The sequence below is a fragment of the Pezoporus wallicus genome, unplaced genomic scaffold, assembly GCF_028554395.1.
Source record: "Pezoporus wallicus isolate ANWC-B61680 ecotype Strahan unplaced genomic scaffold, APGP_CSIRO_Pwel_v1 contig_7363, whole genome shotgun sequence".
NCBI classification, from domain to species: domain Eukaryota; kingdom Metazoa; phylum Chordata; class Aves; order Psittaciformes; family Psittacidae; genus Pezoporus; species Pezoporus wallicus.
The window spans coordinates 710426-727318 of record NW_026641434.1 but is presented as its reverse complement, the minus strand read 5'-3'; the positions used below and the strand labels follow the sequence as shown (position 1 = coordinate 727318).

Here is a 16893-nt window from a genome sequence, read left to right as displayed (position 1 = left end):
GTAGCTTGCCAGATCTGGTGATGACATGCAGTACCAGACCTCTGAAGCAGCACTAACCTCCAACTGCAACACATACGCAGCCTATAAATCAGAATGTTCATGTGAATGCTGGTCTATGCAAAAGGTAGGGGGGAAGTAAAATCAATTAATCGCCCTGAATCCCAGTTATAGAGTGACGGTAGTAGCAGTGATTACAACACATTGAAACAGCTGTAGCAGTATCATCATGTCCTGTAACAGCCAATATCAGATCCAGGCACGCGGGAGTACCAAACTGCCAAAATGTGTCCCAGTGTCATGAACAGCACGTTGTTTTAACCTCAACAGCCACTTCATTTCTAGGTTGAAAGCAAACCACCCAGTGGAGCTGCAGCATAACTGCCATGAATTTAACAGTCCCTGGGCACAACTGTGTGTACATGCTCAGGACAACATCCAGCCGTTAAACCCAGGTGGATGCAGCTCTAGACAGGAACCAAGAAGTCTTCTCTTCATTTTGCTATTTGAAACGTGAAGTTGAAAACAACTATACTAGTACAGGGGTCCTTAAAGTAAACACGGTCTCAAGAAAGTAACATAAACCACTGGCAAGCCACTTTGCTTGCTACTCACAACATCTTTGAACTCACAATTTAAGGCAAAAATTCCATTGCTTTCATTTACCTGAATACATGTTTTCTGGCAATAAAACATTTTCTTGTTTACAGCGATACATAACAGCTTTTTTCTTTTTTTTTAATGCTGGAGATAAAGTCTGCTAGCAATACTTGCAATTTGACAAAAGTCCAAAATCAGATTTCCCCATGTAATGCTTTGCTTTTCCATTGGCAGCGTTTTGAAAAGACAAACACAGTAAAACACAAAAGATTTTGCTCAATTGTGACCAAATAACCCATGAAGTAATATGATAAGGTAAGCGATGGTTTTACATCAAGCAATGGTTTTACATCAAAATAAACCAAAAAAACTGCATGAAATGTAAGTCTGTGCTGTTTGGTGATCACAGTATTTTATAGTTAAATACATCCATTCTTTGTTATATTCCTGGTATCCAGGACAAAAATCTTTAAAATATATTTCATGTAGCAATAGCTTCTTTGCATATCTCTCTTCAAAAATATTTTTTTGAATAATAATGATTATTCAGTTATAATTATTATCCCCAAATAATAGTATATAAATAGGTAACTTACATGTTTAATTTTATAATGTTGCCCAAAAACTATATATCTCTTTCATTTTTGTAAATTATCAACTTCCTCAATAGTATTAAAGCTGATAAACTATCGAAATGGAATGCTCTCATCTTCTATGACAGAAGTAGGAATCTTACAGGAAAAACCTATAGCAACACTTGTCAGTTGTTTTAACCTGAGTGTCTGGCCTACTTAGAGTAGCAGCTTTTTTTTTTTTTCTCATCACACATGCTCACATTCACACATTCTTGCACACACACAAGAGTAGAAGCATACACTTCCAGACACAAGTACTGTACACATAGGCCATGTAGTGCTTCCACAAAGTGGAAAGCAATGTAGCTAATAATTTAGCTACACTAAATATACCCAATCAAATACATTAAGGCAATCACCGCAAAGGTGGGTTTAAGTTGCAGGGGTGAGTTTCTGTTGTAACAAAATGGGCCATATACAGCACATACACATGCTTCTTTAACCCTCCAAAACAATGTGATTTCTTTTTTAAAAGTATTTTGTGCAAATTTCTAAACCTTCTACCCTTTAAGGCAAAGAGTTTCCATTAACAACAAGGTCAGAACCCAGCCTTACATTTGCCCCAAAACAATTCAATTTGCTACAATATTTTCTTATAATGTGCAGAACTTCATAGTAGAGGTACTGGTTCCCCAGCATCTACTGATAAAATTATTTAAAATAAACAAACATAAATCTTGAAGAAAAGAAGGGACCAGAAAAAGCAGCTTCATTATACGCGTATAGGTACAACTACTAGTGAGACTTGCTTAATGCAGAAGTTTGATTCTATTTTTTAGAATCTTAGATTTTACATAAATAAGCTTTGGTTCATTCACATGTCCTGATCAAAGCAGAAGACTAGTTGTCATCATTAGGCTTGAGTTCATCAAATTCCACAATCAGTCTCTTAATATGAGACAGCTTGCTGTGGAGATACTCGCATCTCCTCTTCTGTTCATGGTAGCTGGGATGAGACTGTAAAGATAAAATGAAAATTAGGACACAAAAACACTTCTGCAGAAGAGTTCAGTATTTCATGTCCTTTGCTTAAAAATAGACTTGTGCCAGTCTCAGTGACTACCACATCCCACAAGTCTGCTGTTACACATACCTGTGCTAATGCCTGGTACTCTTCTATAACTTCTTCATGAAGTACCTTCAAATAAAAAGAAAATTAACAATATTTCACTACTAGCAGAAAATGTAAATTTACATAAAATACTAAAAATATACTCAGTTTCACCACCACTCTTCTGCATTGCAAAAAATAAACCCACAGCCCCCTGTATCACACTAGATCTGAAATTAAACCTGTAAATAGGCAACAAAAGGAGCATGTGTTTCAAGATGCCCTTTCAGAAGTTGCTCACACAGTTGTCTGTGTTCACAGACAGCTCAAACAGGTGGAGTTTGAGGGCTGAACAGCTTTTCGCAGAGTTTTCTCAAGTGTCAAAACCTAGAGCTAATCCACGCAGGGTCAGAGCACATATGCAAATTCTTCGAGTTTTCCCTTTGTCTGTTTGCACAGAACAAGGGTTTTTAAAATACTCAAAAATGCATGCGCAATCTGGCCAACAAATAAAAGCCAATCAAAATCCTCAGTGCACACAAAACTGAAGAACTCTCATATTAAACATGTGGAATTTGTATGTCCAAACCAGAGCAGTCCAGGCTGGAGATCCAGAATATCAGATTTTTAAATTCCTTTTCTGCTAAAATCATAGCTAGGACCAGCTACCTGTAAGATGGGTAAGTTGTGGATACAGATTTAGATAAATCTCTAAAATCATGGGGAAGAGAGGGTCAAGGAAAGCTCTGGGATTATGGATTATTCCAGTCTTCTTCCCCATCTGTCCAACAGCACTCCCTCGCCTTGCCTGGATGCTGAGGTGGTCAGCAAAGTCTGAGCCAGTCTGGTAGTTCCAGCTCTGTTACCCAGTCTCAGACACTGAACCTGGCAAGTCTTTTAAAACTACATCTGTAAAATTTAATAGATATGAGGGATCTGCCTGTGTTGAAAATGTGGACTTTTGGAAGGGATAAGAGGGAGATGAAACACTTTCATCCTCCTTTACCTGATATTTTTTGGACCCTGGAGGAAGGTGTTTCTGTTGTTCATCAAACCTCATGAATCTCTTAGTGATACTCTCTATCCAAGCATGCAAAATCCTGTATTCACCATACTCTGCATAGAAGTCTTCCTTGTAACTCTCGCATTGCTCTTTTGAGATGATAGCTGTGTATTTCCTAATGGAAAAACAAGCACACATGAAATTTTCCCCCAAGTACGTAGTGAATATCAAGCCTAGATACCCAAGATTTAAGTCAGTTAACTGACTGCTTCTATGTGTAAGCACACATGCTCCAAGATAATTTATTTAGGTAATTGTAGAAATCTATCATATTTTTGTGACATTTGCTAATATTTTACTTTATTCAGAAGCTACACAAAGTGTAGCACATTTACAAAACATTAGCAGTCATTCAAATATAGAATGACTAATAAATGCACCAGCTTCAGTTAAAGAAAAGAAATTGCTAGATTATAATCTCTTTCTATGAAGGTTAATTAAGTTACATTTACTTTTGAAAATTCATTTAATTACATTTTTCATTTTTGTAAGGGATTTGATTTAAGGAGTTGGATGCACTTAGATTTTTGGCTACATTTGTGCTTATAAGTAACAGTAAAGCATAGCTAATGATAAAATCTGATTATTTTATTGAACACCAGTTCCACTGCTTCCATTTAACTAAGGCACTTAGTGAAATCTGAATGAAAACTTGATGAAATCTTGCATGAACCCTTTTTTCTTTTTGTTTTGTTTTGGTTGGTTGGGTTTTTGTAGGGTTGTTTTTTTTTTGCGGGGGGGGTGGTGGTGGTTTTGTTTTTTTGTTTTTTTTTTTTTTTTTTTACTTTTAGAAATGGCTATTGGCTTCCATTCTGGTGGAGCCCGTCCCTGCTCGTGGCTGAGGAGTTAGAAGTGGATGGTCTTTAAGTTCCCTTTCAACTCATACTATTCTATGATTCTACAATCCATCTTTAATATCAGATTATATCAAATAACCATATCCCTTACTCCTCAGTATCACTGTCCTCCACTGATTGAGAAACAGACAGCAAAAAGCTGAATCTGTTCACTTTCACCCAGCAGAGGCTGAGAATTAAATTTGAGTTCTCAGACTAAAATATGAAGTACTAAACTGCTTCTCTGCAGTGCCAGACTTTCTTTCAATCTTTCCAAGGAGCATCACTAACTGTATTAAATATGAAACAGGATGCTACCATGCTGTCTCCTACCATGCTGTCTACCTTAAAGCAGACAAAAAATGCAGCGAAGTTCAAGTTCTATAGAGAGGCCTCACCTCCCTTGCTGATGTGATGTTACGCCTCTGAGAGAAGCTGGTGAACCTGGCAATTCAGAGTGTTTTAGGAGACCAACAAAATTGTCCGCCCTTCTCTGTACTGTAAATATGACAAGGGAATTCAATGCTCCTGCTTAGGCCCATTCTGTGCAATTGCACAACTGGGAAGTGTCAGACTTATCCTGGCTTTACCTATCATGGTGCTCATTTCAGCTCTGAGCATTGAAGGCCTGTCAAAAATTCAAACTAAGCCTTCCAAAGGAGAAAAGAGCTTTATATTGGCCCTCACTGTGCCAACTCCCTCTCCTCCCCACCTCCAAAAAAAAGAAAAAAAAAACAAAAAGCATTTCATAGAAATTCAGGTTCCACTGACCAAGTTATTCCATTGCAGCTTTCTTCAACTTTCATGTTTTTAAAAATGGTCACCCATAAAACAGTAGGGGAAAAGTTCAGACATTTGCATGGGAATTTGCAAAAGCTATTTCTCTGTTTTACAACAATAAAGAAGAATCCTCCTGACAGAGAAGTTTTAACATTCTAAAAATGCGTTTAGGCAATCAAATGATTCTGTTATTAGAGCTATTTCATTTAAAGCAAGTTCTTTAATACTTGTCATGAATAAAAATCTTTTTTTTACATAGGAGGTAAATTTTAACTTTCGGGAATGCTAATATGATGTGCGACAACTTGTTAAGGAGCTAAAATTAAACTTACTGCAATGTCCCTCCATAACTTTATAGACTGCATTGTACCAGTCGTTGTAGATATATAACATTTCACAGTCAAGTTTAATGCATTTTTACCTTGCTTTGTAGTAAAAATTAAGCAGCTTAAATTTAAAATCTGAATTGAGTTTTTTTTAATTTATTTTTCTTTAGCTTTGTGGTCGGCAATTCTGTGGTGAAATCTGGTATTTTGCTGTAGCTTCAAGTTAGTCAGTGGCCATTTTATATTAAAGCTTTAGTAAAACCTTTGATGGTTAACTCTCTTAAGATCATATACAGGCTTTGTCATGTTGGACTTTAAAGTTTGCCTTCTTCCCTCCCAACTTTTCCAGCTTAGGCACACTAAGCAGTAAAAACACAAAAAAGATGTTCAAATTTATGTATTGAGTATTTTAGTATTCAGCTTTCCTTCTGTACTGCCTCACTTCTTAAAAGAAAACAGTGCAGGTTCATATTCCTTTTTATTGTGTTCTTGAAGAAGAATTAAATTATATGTTTTGTCTTCTAAAATATGTTAAAAATTCTTTTCAGCACTTCTATTCCCCCACAGTAATTAAGGGATGACAACCTCAGAGCTTAAAACTCACAGATACTCAAGCAAAGTAGTAGGGTGACTTAAAGGAGCTTGTTATTATTCTAAAATTACATTTTGGTAATTTTTCAATTTTGTAGCTAAATGAGAGCTTTTATAGGTGACTTTTCAGCTGCTTCCATGAATGGCAAGAGAGTTAATTGATTTTACTCACGTTAAGTAGTCTGGTTGTTCAGTTGTCGGGAAAGGAGGATATGTGGAAGCAGTGAGAGTTTCTTGAACTCCTACAGAAAAGCAGAATATGACACTTGTGGTAAGCAGATTTTTAATATTGCCAAACAGTACCAACCTGATGGGCCTGAAAAAAACCTTTACAGCTTTATTCTCACAGTGAATTACTTGGAATAAGCTCTATATGTTAATAATAGAGCCCATACAACCTTCTCCACAGTAGGCAGTACCACAGTTCAGAAAATGGCACAGCTACTTTGTTCTACAGGCTTTGTGCTATTGCAATATTAACCTGAGGTCAGCTATTCTTATTTGAAGACATGCAGCATCTGCAAAGCAATTCAAGTTATGTAGCAACAGATGTAGCTGCGCACAAGACAACAGCATGATATGTAAATATGTATGTGTCCTGGCTTCAGCTATAGCAGCCGTTTTTCTCCTTCTTAGCAGCTGGTGCAGTGTTGTGTTTTTGACTTTCAGCCTGGGAACGCTAATAACACCAATGTTTTTGGTTGCTGCTCAGTAATGTTTACTCCGACCAAGGAGTTCCTCAGTCTCATGCTCTGCCAGGGAGGGGAAGCCAGGAGGAAGCAGAGACAGGACACCTGATCCAAACTAGCCAAAGAGGTATTCCATACCGCAGCATGTCATGCCCACTATATAAACTGGGGGCAGTTACCTGGAAGGGATAGACTGCTGCTCAGGTCAGGCTGGGTATCAGTCAGCAGGTGGTGAGCAGTTGTATTCTCCTCCCTTGTTATTTCCCTTATCATTATTATTATTGGTGGTAGCAGCAGTGGTTTGTGTTACACCTTAGTTATCTCAACCTGTGGGAGTTACATTCTTTTGATTCTCCTCCCCACACCTCCGGGAGCCGGGGGAGGAAGAAGAATGGGAGTGTGTAAGCAAGTGGCTGCTTGGTTCCGAGTTACTGGCTGGGCTTAAACCACAACAGCCTGTATTTTTATATATACGTATATATCTATCTATCTCAACATCCAGGTTCCAGCAAGAAATACAGTAGAAAGCTAAAGTTCTTTTCATGCCATGTTTTTATCCCTTCATCCCTGCCAATTACAGATATCCAAAATTACATTTAATTTCAACACTCTTCTAAGCAGGAAAGTCAGTAGCATTGTATACGGGTTGCTGGCATTCAGGCTTCAACAACCTGCAATAAAGACTTGCTCCTCATTTACAGCAATACATGTTCCAAAGTTATTTGCCCTTGTAAACTGCTCTTCTGCTCTTTTAAATGTCCTTATGAAAGCATGATATACTTAATCTCTAATCCCTCTTTTTAAAGAAGTGTTTCAGGAGTACCCTGTCTTTTTGATAAATAAGAAAAATAGCTGCTGTAATGAAAAGTTAGTAGGAACAGGAAGGAACACTCAGTATCTTGGTAATATCTCTTTGCTTTACATGTGGGGTTTTCTGGCAAGCTTAAAAACCATATAATCCTTTGTACTCATGATTAACTTGCACTGACACTCTGTAAACACAGTGTTTCTGCTAAAGCTCAACCATTCTTGCCAATCTCTAAGGTACCTGAGCTTTAAGTCATTGGGAGAAAAAAACAGGCATCATGGAATGTTCCACTTGATTCTTCTGCTTTAATATTAAAATTATATGGTATAGCAGGAATATAAAAAGAAGTGTAAAAGTGGGAACAAATTTTGATGCAAATGCCAGCAATAATATTAATAGTCACAGTATGTACAATACAACTTATGCAGACAATTTTGCTCTGAGCATTTAATTTCAAAAAATTCAAGCGCATTTCAAAGCTTCGCTGTAAGCACCAACTTGAAATATAGTACAAACTTTTCCTTACCTAGCTGTTCAGAGTTTTGTTACTAGCTTCTGGAGAAAGATGCTCACATGTTCATGAATTCAAGCATGAATATTTTCAAAGCAACCTCAAGCCGTGTGGGCACTGTGTAGTATGTCCAGGGTTGATGTGAAAAGGCCATCTTAAGGTACCTTTATCTAGGAGTGCAACAACACTTTGAAGAGGCACCCTGCATACTCTACAGATGCCTCCTACCTGTGATAGGAAAGGGCTAAACCTTCTGATTTGTAAGCTAAACCTCTGAAATTAAACACACGTTTAACAAAGGAACTGAACTCCACCCTATTTTCTGTGTGCTTATGTGTTAAGAAATCATGTATTCTTTGTGTGTTTCTGTTTAACTTTTCAATGCCATTTTAAGTGTGCACCATTTCTACATCTTTTGAAGTAATAAATTCTGCAGCCAAGGTGGAAAGGAGCTTACAGCACAGTTCAAAGCAAAACTCTGCTAAAAGTACATGTCAGTTTATGCAGGTTTTAGACTTCCCATGAAATGGCAGAGTTTAATGAATATGATACACAATGAAAGATATTTATGTCATAGAATCACAGAATCATAGTTAGGGTTGGAAATGACCTTAAGATCATCTAGTTCCAACCCCCCTGCCATGGCAGGGGTAGATCATGTCTGATCTACGTGTTTCAGTAAACTAGTATGCAGTAAATGTGTGACATGTTTTTATTTTCAGCATGCAGACTTTAAAACCTGCTGATGGAAAAAGAGTAAGTTTCAGTGAACTATCAGTGTTTTTCTAGTATCTAGCTCTTCCCTTTAACAAGTTTCTGCCCACCACAGCAATCCATTTAAGATTTCTTTGATTTAATGGTTTTTGTATTATGCTGTGAGAATTCTTAAAAATTACCTTAATTTTCAGTAAGAATCTTCATGACTATAAAGCTGGGATAACGGCAAAGCAAGTGAAAAAGTGACCACTCGTCTTTCCAGTCCCTAGATTTACTGGTGCTTTTCACCAGGGCTACCCATATAGTAGTTAGGAAAAGCAGTTTATTCACCTGAATCCAAACAGAAGGATTCTTCCAGCTTGACAGTTTCTTCTTTTCTAATGTCTTTCTCCTTCTTGCTCACACTCCCAGTGTCCTGCATTTTGCTTTTGTCCTTCTGTTTTTTTACTTTTTCAGGATTTTGGTACCAAATCGCATACTTCTCTCTTGCAGACTTGAGAGACTTCACCCGCACCACAGCTGGTGCTTGGGTACCCAAAGGAGTCTGAGAGGTGTATTTTTGTTGCTGGTTCTCACAGATGCTACTGTAATTTTGGCTGAAGCTGTCCACCAGCAAGTTGTTTGTCCCCCGACCATCAGAGGTGCTGGGGGAGCTGGAGCTGATGGTCTGAGGAAGGTTGTAAGTGGAAAGCAGTGGCTGAGGAGGAGGAGGAGTGGTGGCTGCAGGGGTTATAAGCAGTGGATGGGCAGTAGCGGCTTTCTCACTGGAGGCCTGCAAGTGGCCACTGCATGCTGGCTGGACTTGACTGTTCAGGTGAGATACCCTCTGCATCTCGTTTATCAGAGGATCAAAAAATTTGTAACTCAAAAGTGGTTTCTGTGATAATATAAAAAAATATTAAAAACATTATCAGAATTAGGTTTTGCTCCCATTCTGAAAAAGAAGTATTTCTGAGCAAGCAGTTGTTGAAAACACATCTTTTTTTTATCTATAAGTAGCTGTCAAACAAGGAATTACTGCACCTTATTACACTGTTTATTTCATTCTTAAGTTTCTAATCTTAGCAAGCTGTTTTTCAAATCTACAGCTACAAGGTTTTGGGAGAAAGATGCTCTTTTCAGCAGTTCTATCAAAGGGTTCACCAAGATGAGGAGGCTCAGTTTGTTTGTTTAGGTACTGATTTTCATTTGGACATACCAGGTTGAGAGTCAGCTTTTGCTGTCACACAGCCATATTATTTCCTATATCAACCCCAAGAAGCAAGCAGCATTGTGCTTATCAGAGAGTGTGAAGTGCAAATCTGGTAAGAATAGGTAAAAGCCTGAGTTTTACTACAGCTGTCATTCAGCTGGTTCTCCAGCTGAAACATGTTTTTCTCTAGCAAGTACACACTGTTGATGTACAAGGGGCAGCTTTGACCAGGACTGCCAGCCAGTTGAAATAAATCCCGAATCTGTAGAGAGGCAGGTGTAAAGAGGTTGTTGGGACCTGCACCATTTAATGCCCTGACAGGAAGAAAGTTAGGGTTAAAAAGAGGTCTGCCATCCTTTTTCTATTTAAACGTATCATCTCAGTGGTAAAACACTTTCCATACTTCCCAACTTAGGGCTGTACGCTGCAAGCACTGAAACACAGTTTTAATCACAGAAGGCATCAAACTTTTCCTTAAAGTAATACTTTCTTTTATGCAGAGTTTTGCAAGCTTCTTCTGAAAGGGTTTGCGCTGTACTGTTGCATTGGCAGGAAAACAGGACATACACATTTAAGTCTGAAAAAGTTGGGGGAAGGCAGATGTAGTGCATGCTGATTCAGATCTGGCTTTTCACACCTGGGAAACCCTGAATCAAAAATGGGTGCTTAAATCATGCCTAGAGGGAGAAAAAAAAAAATAAATCCCTCCAAGTGGATTACTACTGTAATTTGTCCTTTCACTAGGCTTTCTTAAAATAGTAGCATAAGGATATAGTAGCCTACATTAGCACTGGGGTAGTTGGTGTCAGAGATCAAGGTGTGTTTACAAAATATCGTGCAGACCTAGGAATTGTTTATTTTTCTAAATAAACATTTAAGGTAATAAGCATTCTGAAACAGAGAACATTAAATATAGTAGTGCTCAGGCTATGTGACCTTTTTTGCAGCCTTTGACAGTACAACTATCTTAAAAAAAATAGTAATTCAATTAGAAATAAATGTTCCAGTTTTTCATGTGTTAAGAACAGCATCAGTGCTTCACATCACAGTTTTTACACCACTATAAAGTGTGATGTCTTAATACATTGTAAATAATGTTAAAAAAATAAAACAAAACAAAGTACCTGAGAAGTTGATGGAGCAGATGTGTTAGAAGTTACAGAAGACTCTGAATTGCTGGTGCTGGTGGCATTCTCAGATGGATTTAATTTTCTGCAATGACAACCCAACATTTCAGGTTATAAGGCAAAAAAAAAAAAATCTATGTTCTTTCATTACAGGGAGGACAGACATTCATTTCCCATTTTTTTAAATGGCTATTTTCCCTCCCTTAGAGACTGAACTTACCTAGAAAGTATTAACTCCAATGACTGTTTATCTATTTCACTGTATCCAGGCCAATCTTTCTGAATTTCTTTAAATAAATAACCCTTCAGAGAGAAAGTATTATCCTTTGGGTTCAGGTTGGCTACCTACAGGCAGACATTTAAGAAAATAAAAGTTCATTATACCTAAATGCAAGCTACAGAAAATAAGATTGGTACTGCAAAACTTGATCAAATCTCAAATCACACACCAGTTTGGGTTTTTTTCAGATGTGACAATCAAAGTAGCTTTCAGATAATGAGTGCCAATTTTAAAAAATGTGGTCAATTTGGTATGTAAAAATTTGGATGTCAGAAAATGCCAAACTGCTGCAAGCATGTATGAAACATACTCTATGAAAATCTCTCTCTGCACCATGTGTCTGGCTTTTTATCTTTAAAATATAATTAAGAATCAAGGCAAACTATGCCAAAAATTTAAATATTCACTGCATGAAATACATCAATAGGCCAAGGTTTTTATTTTCTTTTTTTTCCTTTTTAAGAACTGAAGTACACTATCTTCACATACAAATTCAGATTTCTCCAACTTCAGGAGGACACCTGCTGTTCCCTCTACACTGCTATACTATGATGGCAGAGCACAGACTACCTGGAACAATGCATGTCTTCCATCATTCCATTAATGACCACAGTATGTCATCATTTGTCTTGATATACAAAACTGCATCTCTTTCTCAAGTGCCTGAGTGACAAGAAACTATAGCTTTCTCCTGAACAGTTCTATGCGGTAACGAGCACTAAGCTTCTTCATTTATCCCATCAGTTTTAAGACATATCAAAGTTTTACGGACTGGGAAAAAGTAACTGCACTCATCTCTAACAAGTTGCATTTTGACAATGAGATTTAGTGCTAAAATGTTTAAGGAGGGGTGTACAGGCCCAAATGAACTTTTCTATTTTGGAGACACAGGGTTGATTACAGCAAAGTACGGCCATGAGAAGGTCGTGTGTATGCCTTGCTACCTTTGAAAATGAAATGGGTTTATATCTTCAAATAAAAAGTAACTCAAGAAGTTAAAATGAACTAGTAAAACCTTGAGACCATTTACAACTAAAGTGGTGGTTTAGACTTCTACACCCAATACCTGTTCAGACTTTTGAAGAAAACATCAAAGAAAAACAGTATCCTATCAATCTGCCCCATACAAAACACAGAATAACATATCAATACACCACCACTACCACTTGTCATGGCTTTGCTTATTTTTTTCCCTCCAAAACATGATAAATAATAATAATTCATGTCTATGTTCACATCTGCCTGTCCCCAGCTTAAAAAATAATTAAAAGTAACAAAGATACCCTGAAACCATAATTCACTTCTTAAAAACAGAACTGAAGGTGTATTCTAAAAGCAGGAAACCTGTGCATATTCGATCTTAGCAAGTTCAGGCTGCTGCTTTTAGATTTATACAAAAAGCCTCATTATTAAGCCGAGAGAAACTGAATAAAAAATTATTTCACACAGTTGAGAGAATGTAGTCAGTTTCTCTCAGTTAAGCAGCTAAGCAGTGCAAGTAAAGGAGAGAACAAAATAAGACATTAGGAGCAACAAAGCTAGAAACAGTTAATTATTGCCTGCCATTCTAGCAAAATCAAAACACTCCCCAGAACTTTTCATTCTTTTTTGCCTTTCCTTGCATGGACATGCAGTTTAGGGCATGTGTATAAAACAAGGAGCATTATGTACATTGTTTATTATTTTCTAATTTAAACATTGGAGTCACACAGCTCAAAATTACAATTATAAGACTAGCAGGAAGGAAAAACTGCTGGCACAAACTCCATGGTCTCACCTGCTGCAGGATAATTCCGAGGGAATTCTTGTCCTTTTGGTTTACACCATCTTTCTGCAAGCGAGCAAGTAACTCTGGTTTCTTGTAATTCTTCAGTGCCAGTAAGTGAATCACCCTGTCCCTGTATGGTCGCTGAGAAACAGCAGTTACTGTGCGAGTTTTCCGTATCATGTTTGCAGGGTTCATAGGAGTTGATCTCTTCCTGACAGGCACAAAATCTGGAATGCCTTCTGGTCCTCTTTTAACTGGTAGTCTTCTTCCTAAAGCAACAACAACAAAAAAAACCCACACAAACCCCCCCAAACATAAACAAGACAAGGAAGTTAATATTTACCACATAAACTCTGAAAATTGTATTTAGTTAGCATTTCAATATCTATTAGAATACAGGCAGTAAAGATGCATTGAGCTAGGCATTAACAAAGAAATATTCAATATTAAAAAAAGCTGGCAAATGAGCAATTGATTTGTACCTGTAGGAAGACAACTTGATTATATGGGTGGGGCTTTTATTATTTTTCCAGTTCATAAGCTCAAACTCTGAACACCCAAAACAAGGCATTCTTTTTAGATGAGTACTCTAAAGTATGATGCAAAGGTCTTCCATATAATTAAAAAGATTTCCTATTAATGTCTAGAGAGACCATGTCTACAGAATTAATTGCATCACTGCTTAAAGAAATTAATGACGCTTAGTGTTAATCACTTGAGTTACCGTAAGTTACACCACATTTTAAACTGAGATGTTGCCTTATTATTAAATAAAATCAGGTTTGTTGGGAACAACACAACAAAAATTTAATAGTTCCTGGCTCCAGGGCCAGCAAAGTTTTAAAACATGGCCTGCATAGTGCTTTGGATCAAACTCTATAAAAAAATAAAAAAATGTGTTTCACAAGAGAAGGCACAATTCAAGTACTTGCAAGTGATGCATCCAGAATTTAAAAATAATATCCACCAACCTGAATTTCAGTTTTCCAGAAAAAGACACAAACTTCTCTACCCTGTGTTTTTAAATAGCATTTGCTATCAGACAAAAAAAGGTTTCTCAGAATACTACAGAAAATCTTTGTAGTAAATATTGTTTATAATCCAACAGAGGATGTAACACAAACCAGGTATTTTTCCAAAACCAAACATGAGGGATACTTGCTGAGTACTGGTGAGAAAATCCAGAGCTTGCTCTTTTCTATCAAACATAGAGACTGAGCTGTGCTTATGTACTTAGTACATGTCCCTAGGAATAGCAAAAATTTGTTCCATTTTTGCAGTGGAGGCCAAACCGTTATAACCTTTCCACCCTGCATGCTCCCTGGACTCTGCCCTTCTGGTTTTCAGGAGCAAACCTCATCATGCAAACACACATGGTTACATTTTTTAGAACAATATGAACTTGTTAGTTGTTTACTGAATGCATTACAAATGTTTTGACAAGTTAAATTCAGTGTAGGTACACAAAACCCTGGCACAGACAATAGTGTAAGCAGCATTCAAACAAAATACCTCTTTAAAGTCATGTCTCTGACTCACTTAATCACCCTGAAAACCCACCCTGAAAACATAACCAAACATTAATATGATTAACAACCCCAGTTCCAGTTCCTAATTTGTCCTGCATGAAGCATGTTGCAGTCATCCTTGTGACCTAACAACAACTAGACCTCTCCTACCTGAGAACCTCAAAGCCAGTCTGAAACAAAAGTACTCTAAATATTGTAACTGTCCTACTGCCAGTCTTCAGACCCAATTTATCGAATGTTAAATATTCACTTAAGATCTGTTTAAGCCACCGACAAGAATCATGCAGATGATTCAAGTGTCAAATAGAGCTTCCCCAGTGAGACATTCTGAAGTACATGAAAGTGGCACCTCTTGCATTGCCATTAACTAGCAGTTCAGAAACACAGTGGAAGCAGTCCCAGCTCCACATCCTGGTATCAACCTGTGCTGAGCTCCCTGGGTGTCAAGGATACACACACCTATTTTTGTATCTCCAAAAAGCTGTGACGACTCTGGTTAAAAACACTCTGGAGTACACTGAGGAAGAGTAAGCATTGCACCACGACTCATCACTGATGTCTGTGCTGGCAGAGGACTGCAGACACATCCAGGGAGAGCCTGTGTTACTTAACAAAGACGGATGGGGGTGGTTCAGCTTGCTGCTGTGGGCAGGACCGCTGCTGCCTGTACCACTGAGTGCCTGTTAAGACAGATGCTTACCTTGTGTCTATCTGCAAGCTCCTCAGGGAAATGTTTTGTGGAAAACGATGAAATCCATGGGACAATGGCAACATTACCTCACTTTAACTTTTTAAACAACAACAAAAAAAATAAACAAAAAACCTAAACAAACAAACAAACCAAAACAACAACCAAAGCCATGGTCTTGTGGTAACAGTTACTTGTTAATCACCAAGACATAAAATAAATAAAACTTAATCAGCATTAGAAAGTGTGAAAAACAATGTTTTTCATATTAAACTTCTGAATTTGTATGAGACTTCCTGAATTTTGTTTGTGAGCTTTCTGTTTTGTTTTTTTTAGATTACAAATTAAGTTTAATGGTTTAGCAGAATGTTTAGGTACTCACAAGTGCTGTTACAAAAAAATAAAACCAAAACCAAACAGTGGCTACTGAAGCAGCAAATTTAAGTGCATTGGATAGTGAAAACCCCTCACGTCAGTAGTCAAAATTTCAACCAGACAAGAAATATGGGGGCAAGGAAGGCCTGGCAGGCTTTCTGAGGGAAAATAAAGGCCAATGTCTAAACACAGCACTAGGACACTGCAACATAAGGGCAAGTTACCTACACTTGAGATCTCTAAACAAACCATCTTTCCCAAGGATACACTGAAAAGATGAATTACTGAGTTTGAAAACTTACAGATAAACTAGTAAAAAATGAAATACAACCATACCTAAAAATGGTCCACCAGGTTTAATAAACTTTGCACTTCGACTGCGTGCCTCCGCTTCCGCCTGGGCCATGCGCTCTCTGGTCTTCACATGGGAATCACTTGTTGCACATACTGTAATTTTATTCTGTATACTTCCCAGGCAACTGAGTTGGGAGAGTCCAGAACTACAAACACATTGAAAAAGGTTTAGCCCAAGCACTAGCTCAGATTTAGAAGTGTGGTTGCATCAGGAACTTCAAAACCTGCCTTAATAGGTGAAGAAAAACATTTTCCAGTTCTGACAGGTAGCTAGGGTGTAAATACATTTCGAATTGTCTCTACACACCCAAATTGTTTAACTGTCAGCGTAATTACAATCTCCTCATGTAAGTGTACTTGGGCAGACTCAGGGCTGTGCTGGTAATGGCTGCCATGACAATGGTGGGGACAGCTCAGGGAGTCACTCCAGTGCTTAAGTGTGCTTGTGCTCCTCTGAGGACTCACATTTGAGAAGAGGCACGGACAGCAAACCCTGTATGAGGCAAAGGATGGCAATGTCTCCTCGACAGCTTCAGGGCAGGTGCTAGGCTCCAGGAGGAGCTTCTGGAGGAGCACAGACCACCATGATCAGTCCAAGTGCACACTCAGAGCTCTCTTTAAACTGGCCTAACTACCATTGCTCGTAACAAGGACGCTGTGTGGCACCCACCACTGAACAGCTCTGACTAAGAAAAGGACACAAGCTTTAGCTAACCTGAAACACTTCAACCATCCTAAACTCCCCACCAAGGGTTCAAGAAGGGTCAAGAATCTCATTTCTCAACTTAGTTAATTTCTGAAAGTCACAAAGCTGGACTAAGCCAATGGCCAGTATTTCAGCCACAATTTTGTCCATAGCCTAGAGCTATGTATTCCTTGCTCTGAAATCACCACACGAACAACAATCAGAAAGATCCTTCTTGCCATAGAAAGCACAGCTTTTAGCCATTGCCCTCTTCCCTGAACATCCCTGACT

The 16893-nt window shown here is 38.0% G+C and overlaps 1 protein-coding gene across 1 annotated transcript in view; it reads right to left on the bottom strand.

The window, feature by feature from the left end:
• Positions 1-2017: 2017 nt before the first annotated feature.
• The window catches only part of ELL2 (elongation factor for RNA polymerase II 2), a 29987-nt gene continuing 15111 nt past the window's right edge, over positions 2018-16893 (bottom strand). Inside the window, exons 4-12 of the mRNA XM_057423930.1 lie at positions 15900-16063; positions 12981-13240; positions 11144-11268; positions 10921-11008; positions 8935-9481; positions 6052-6121; positions 3290-3461; positions 2326-2370; positions 2018-2189 (exon numbers count right to left, since the gene is read on the bottom strand). Of these exons, the coding sequence (XP_057279913.1) occupies positions 2073-2189; positions 2326-2370; positions 3290-3461; positions 6052-6121; positions 8935-9481; positions 10921-11008; positions 11144-11268; positions 12981-13240; positions 15900-16063 (1588 nt within the window). The 3' untranslated portion in view covers positions 2018-2072. The remainder of the gene's footprint in view (positions 2190-2325; positions 2371-3289; positions 3462-6051; positions 6122-8934; positions 9482-10920; positions 11009-11143; positions 11269-12980; positions 13241-15899; positions 16064-16893) is intronic.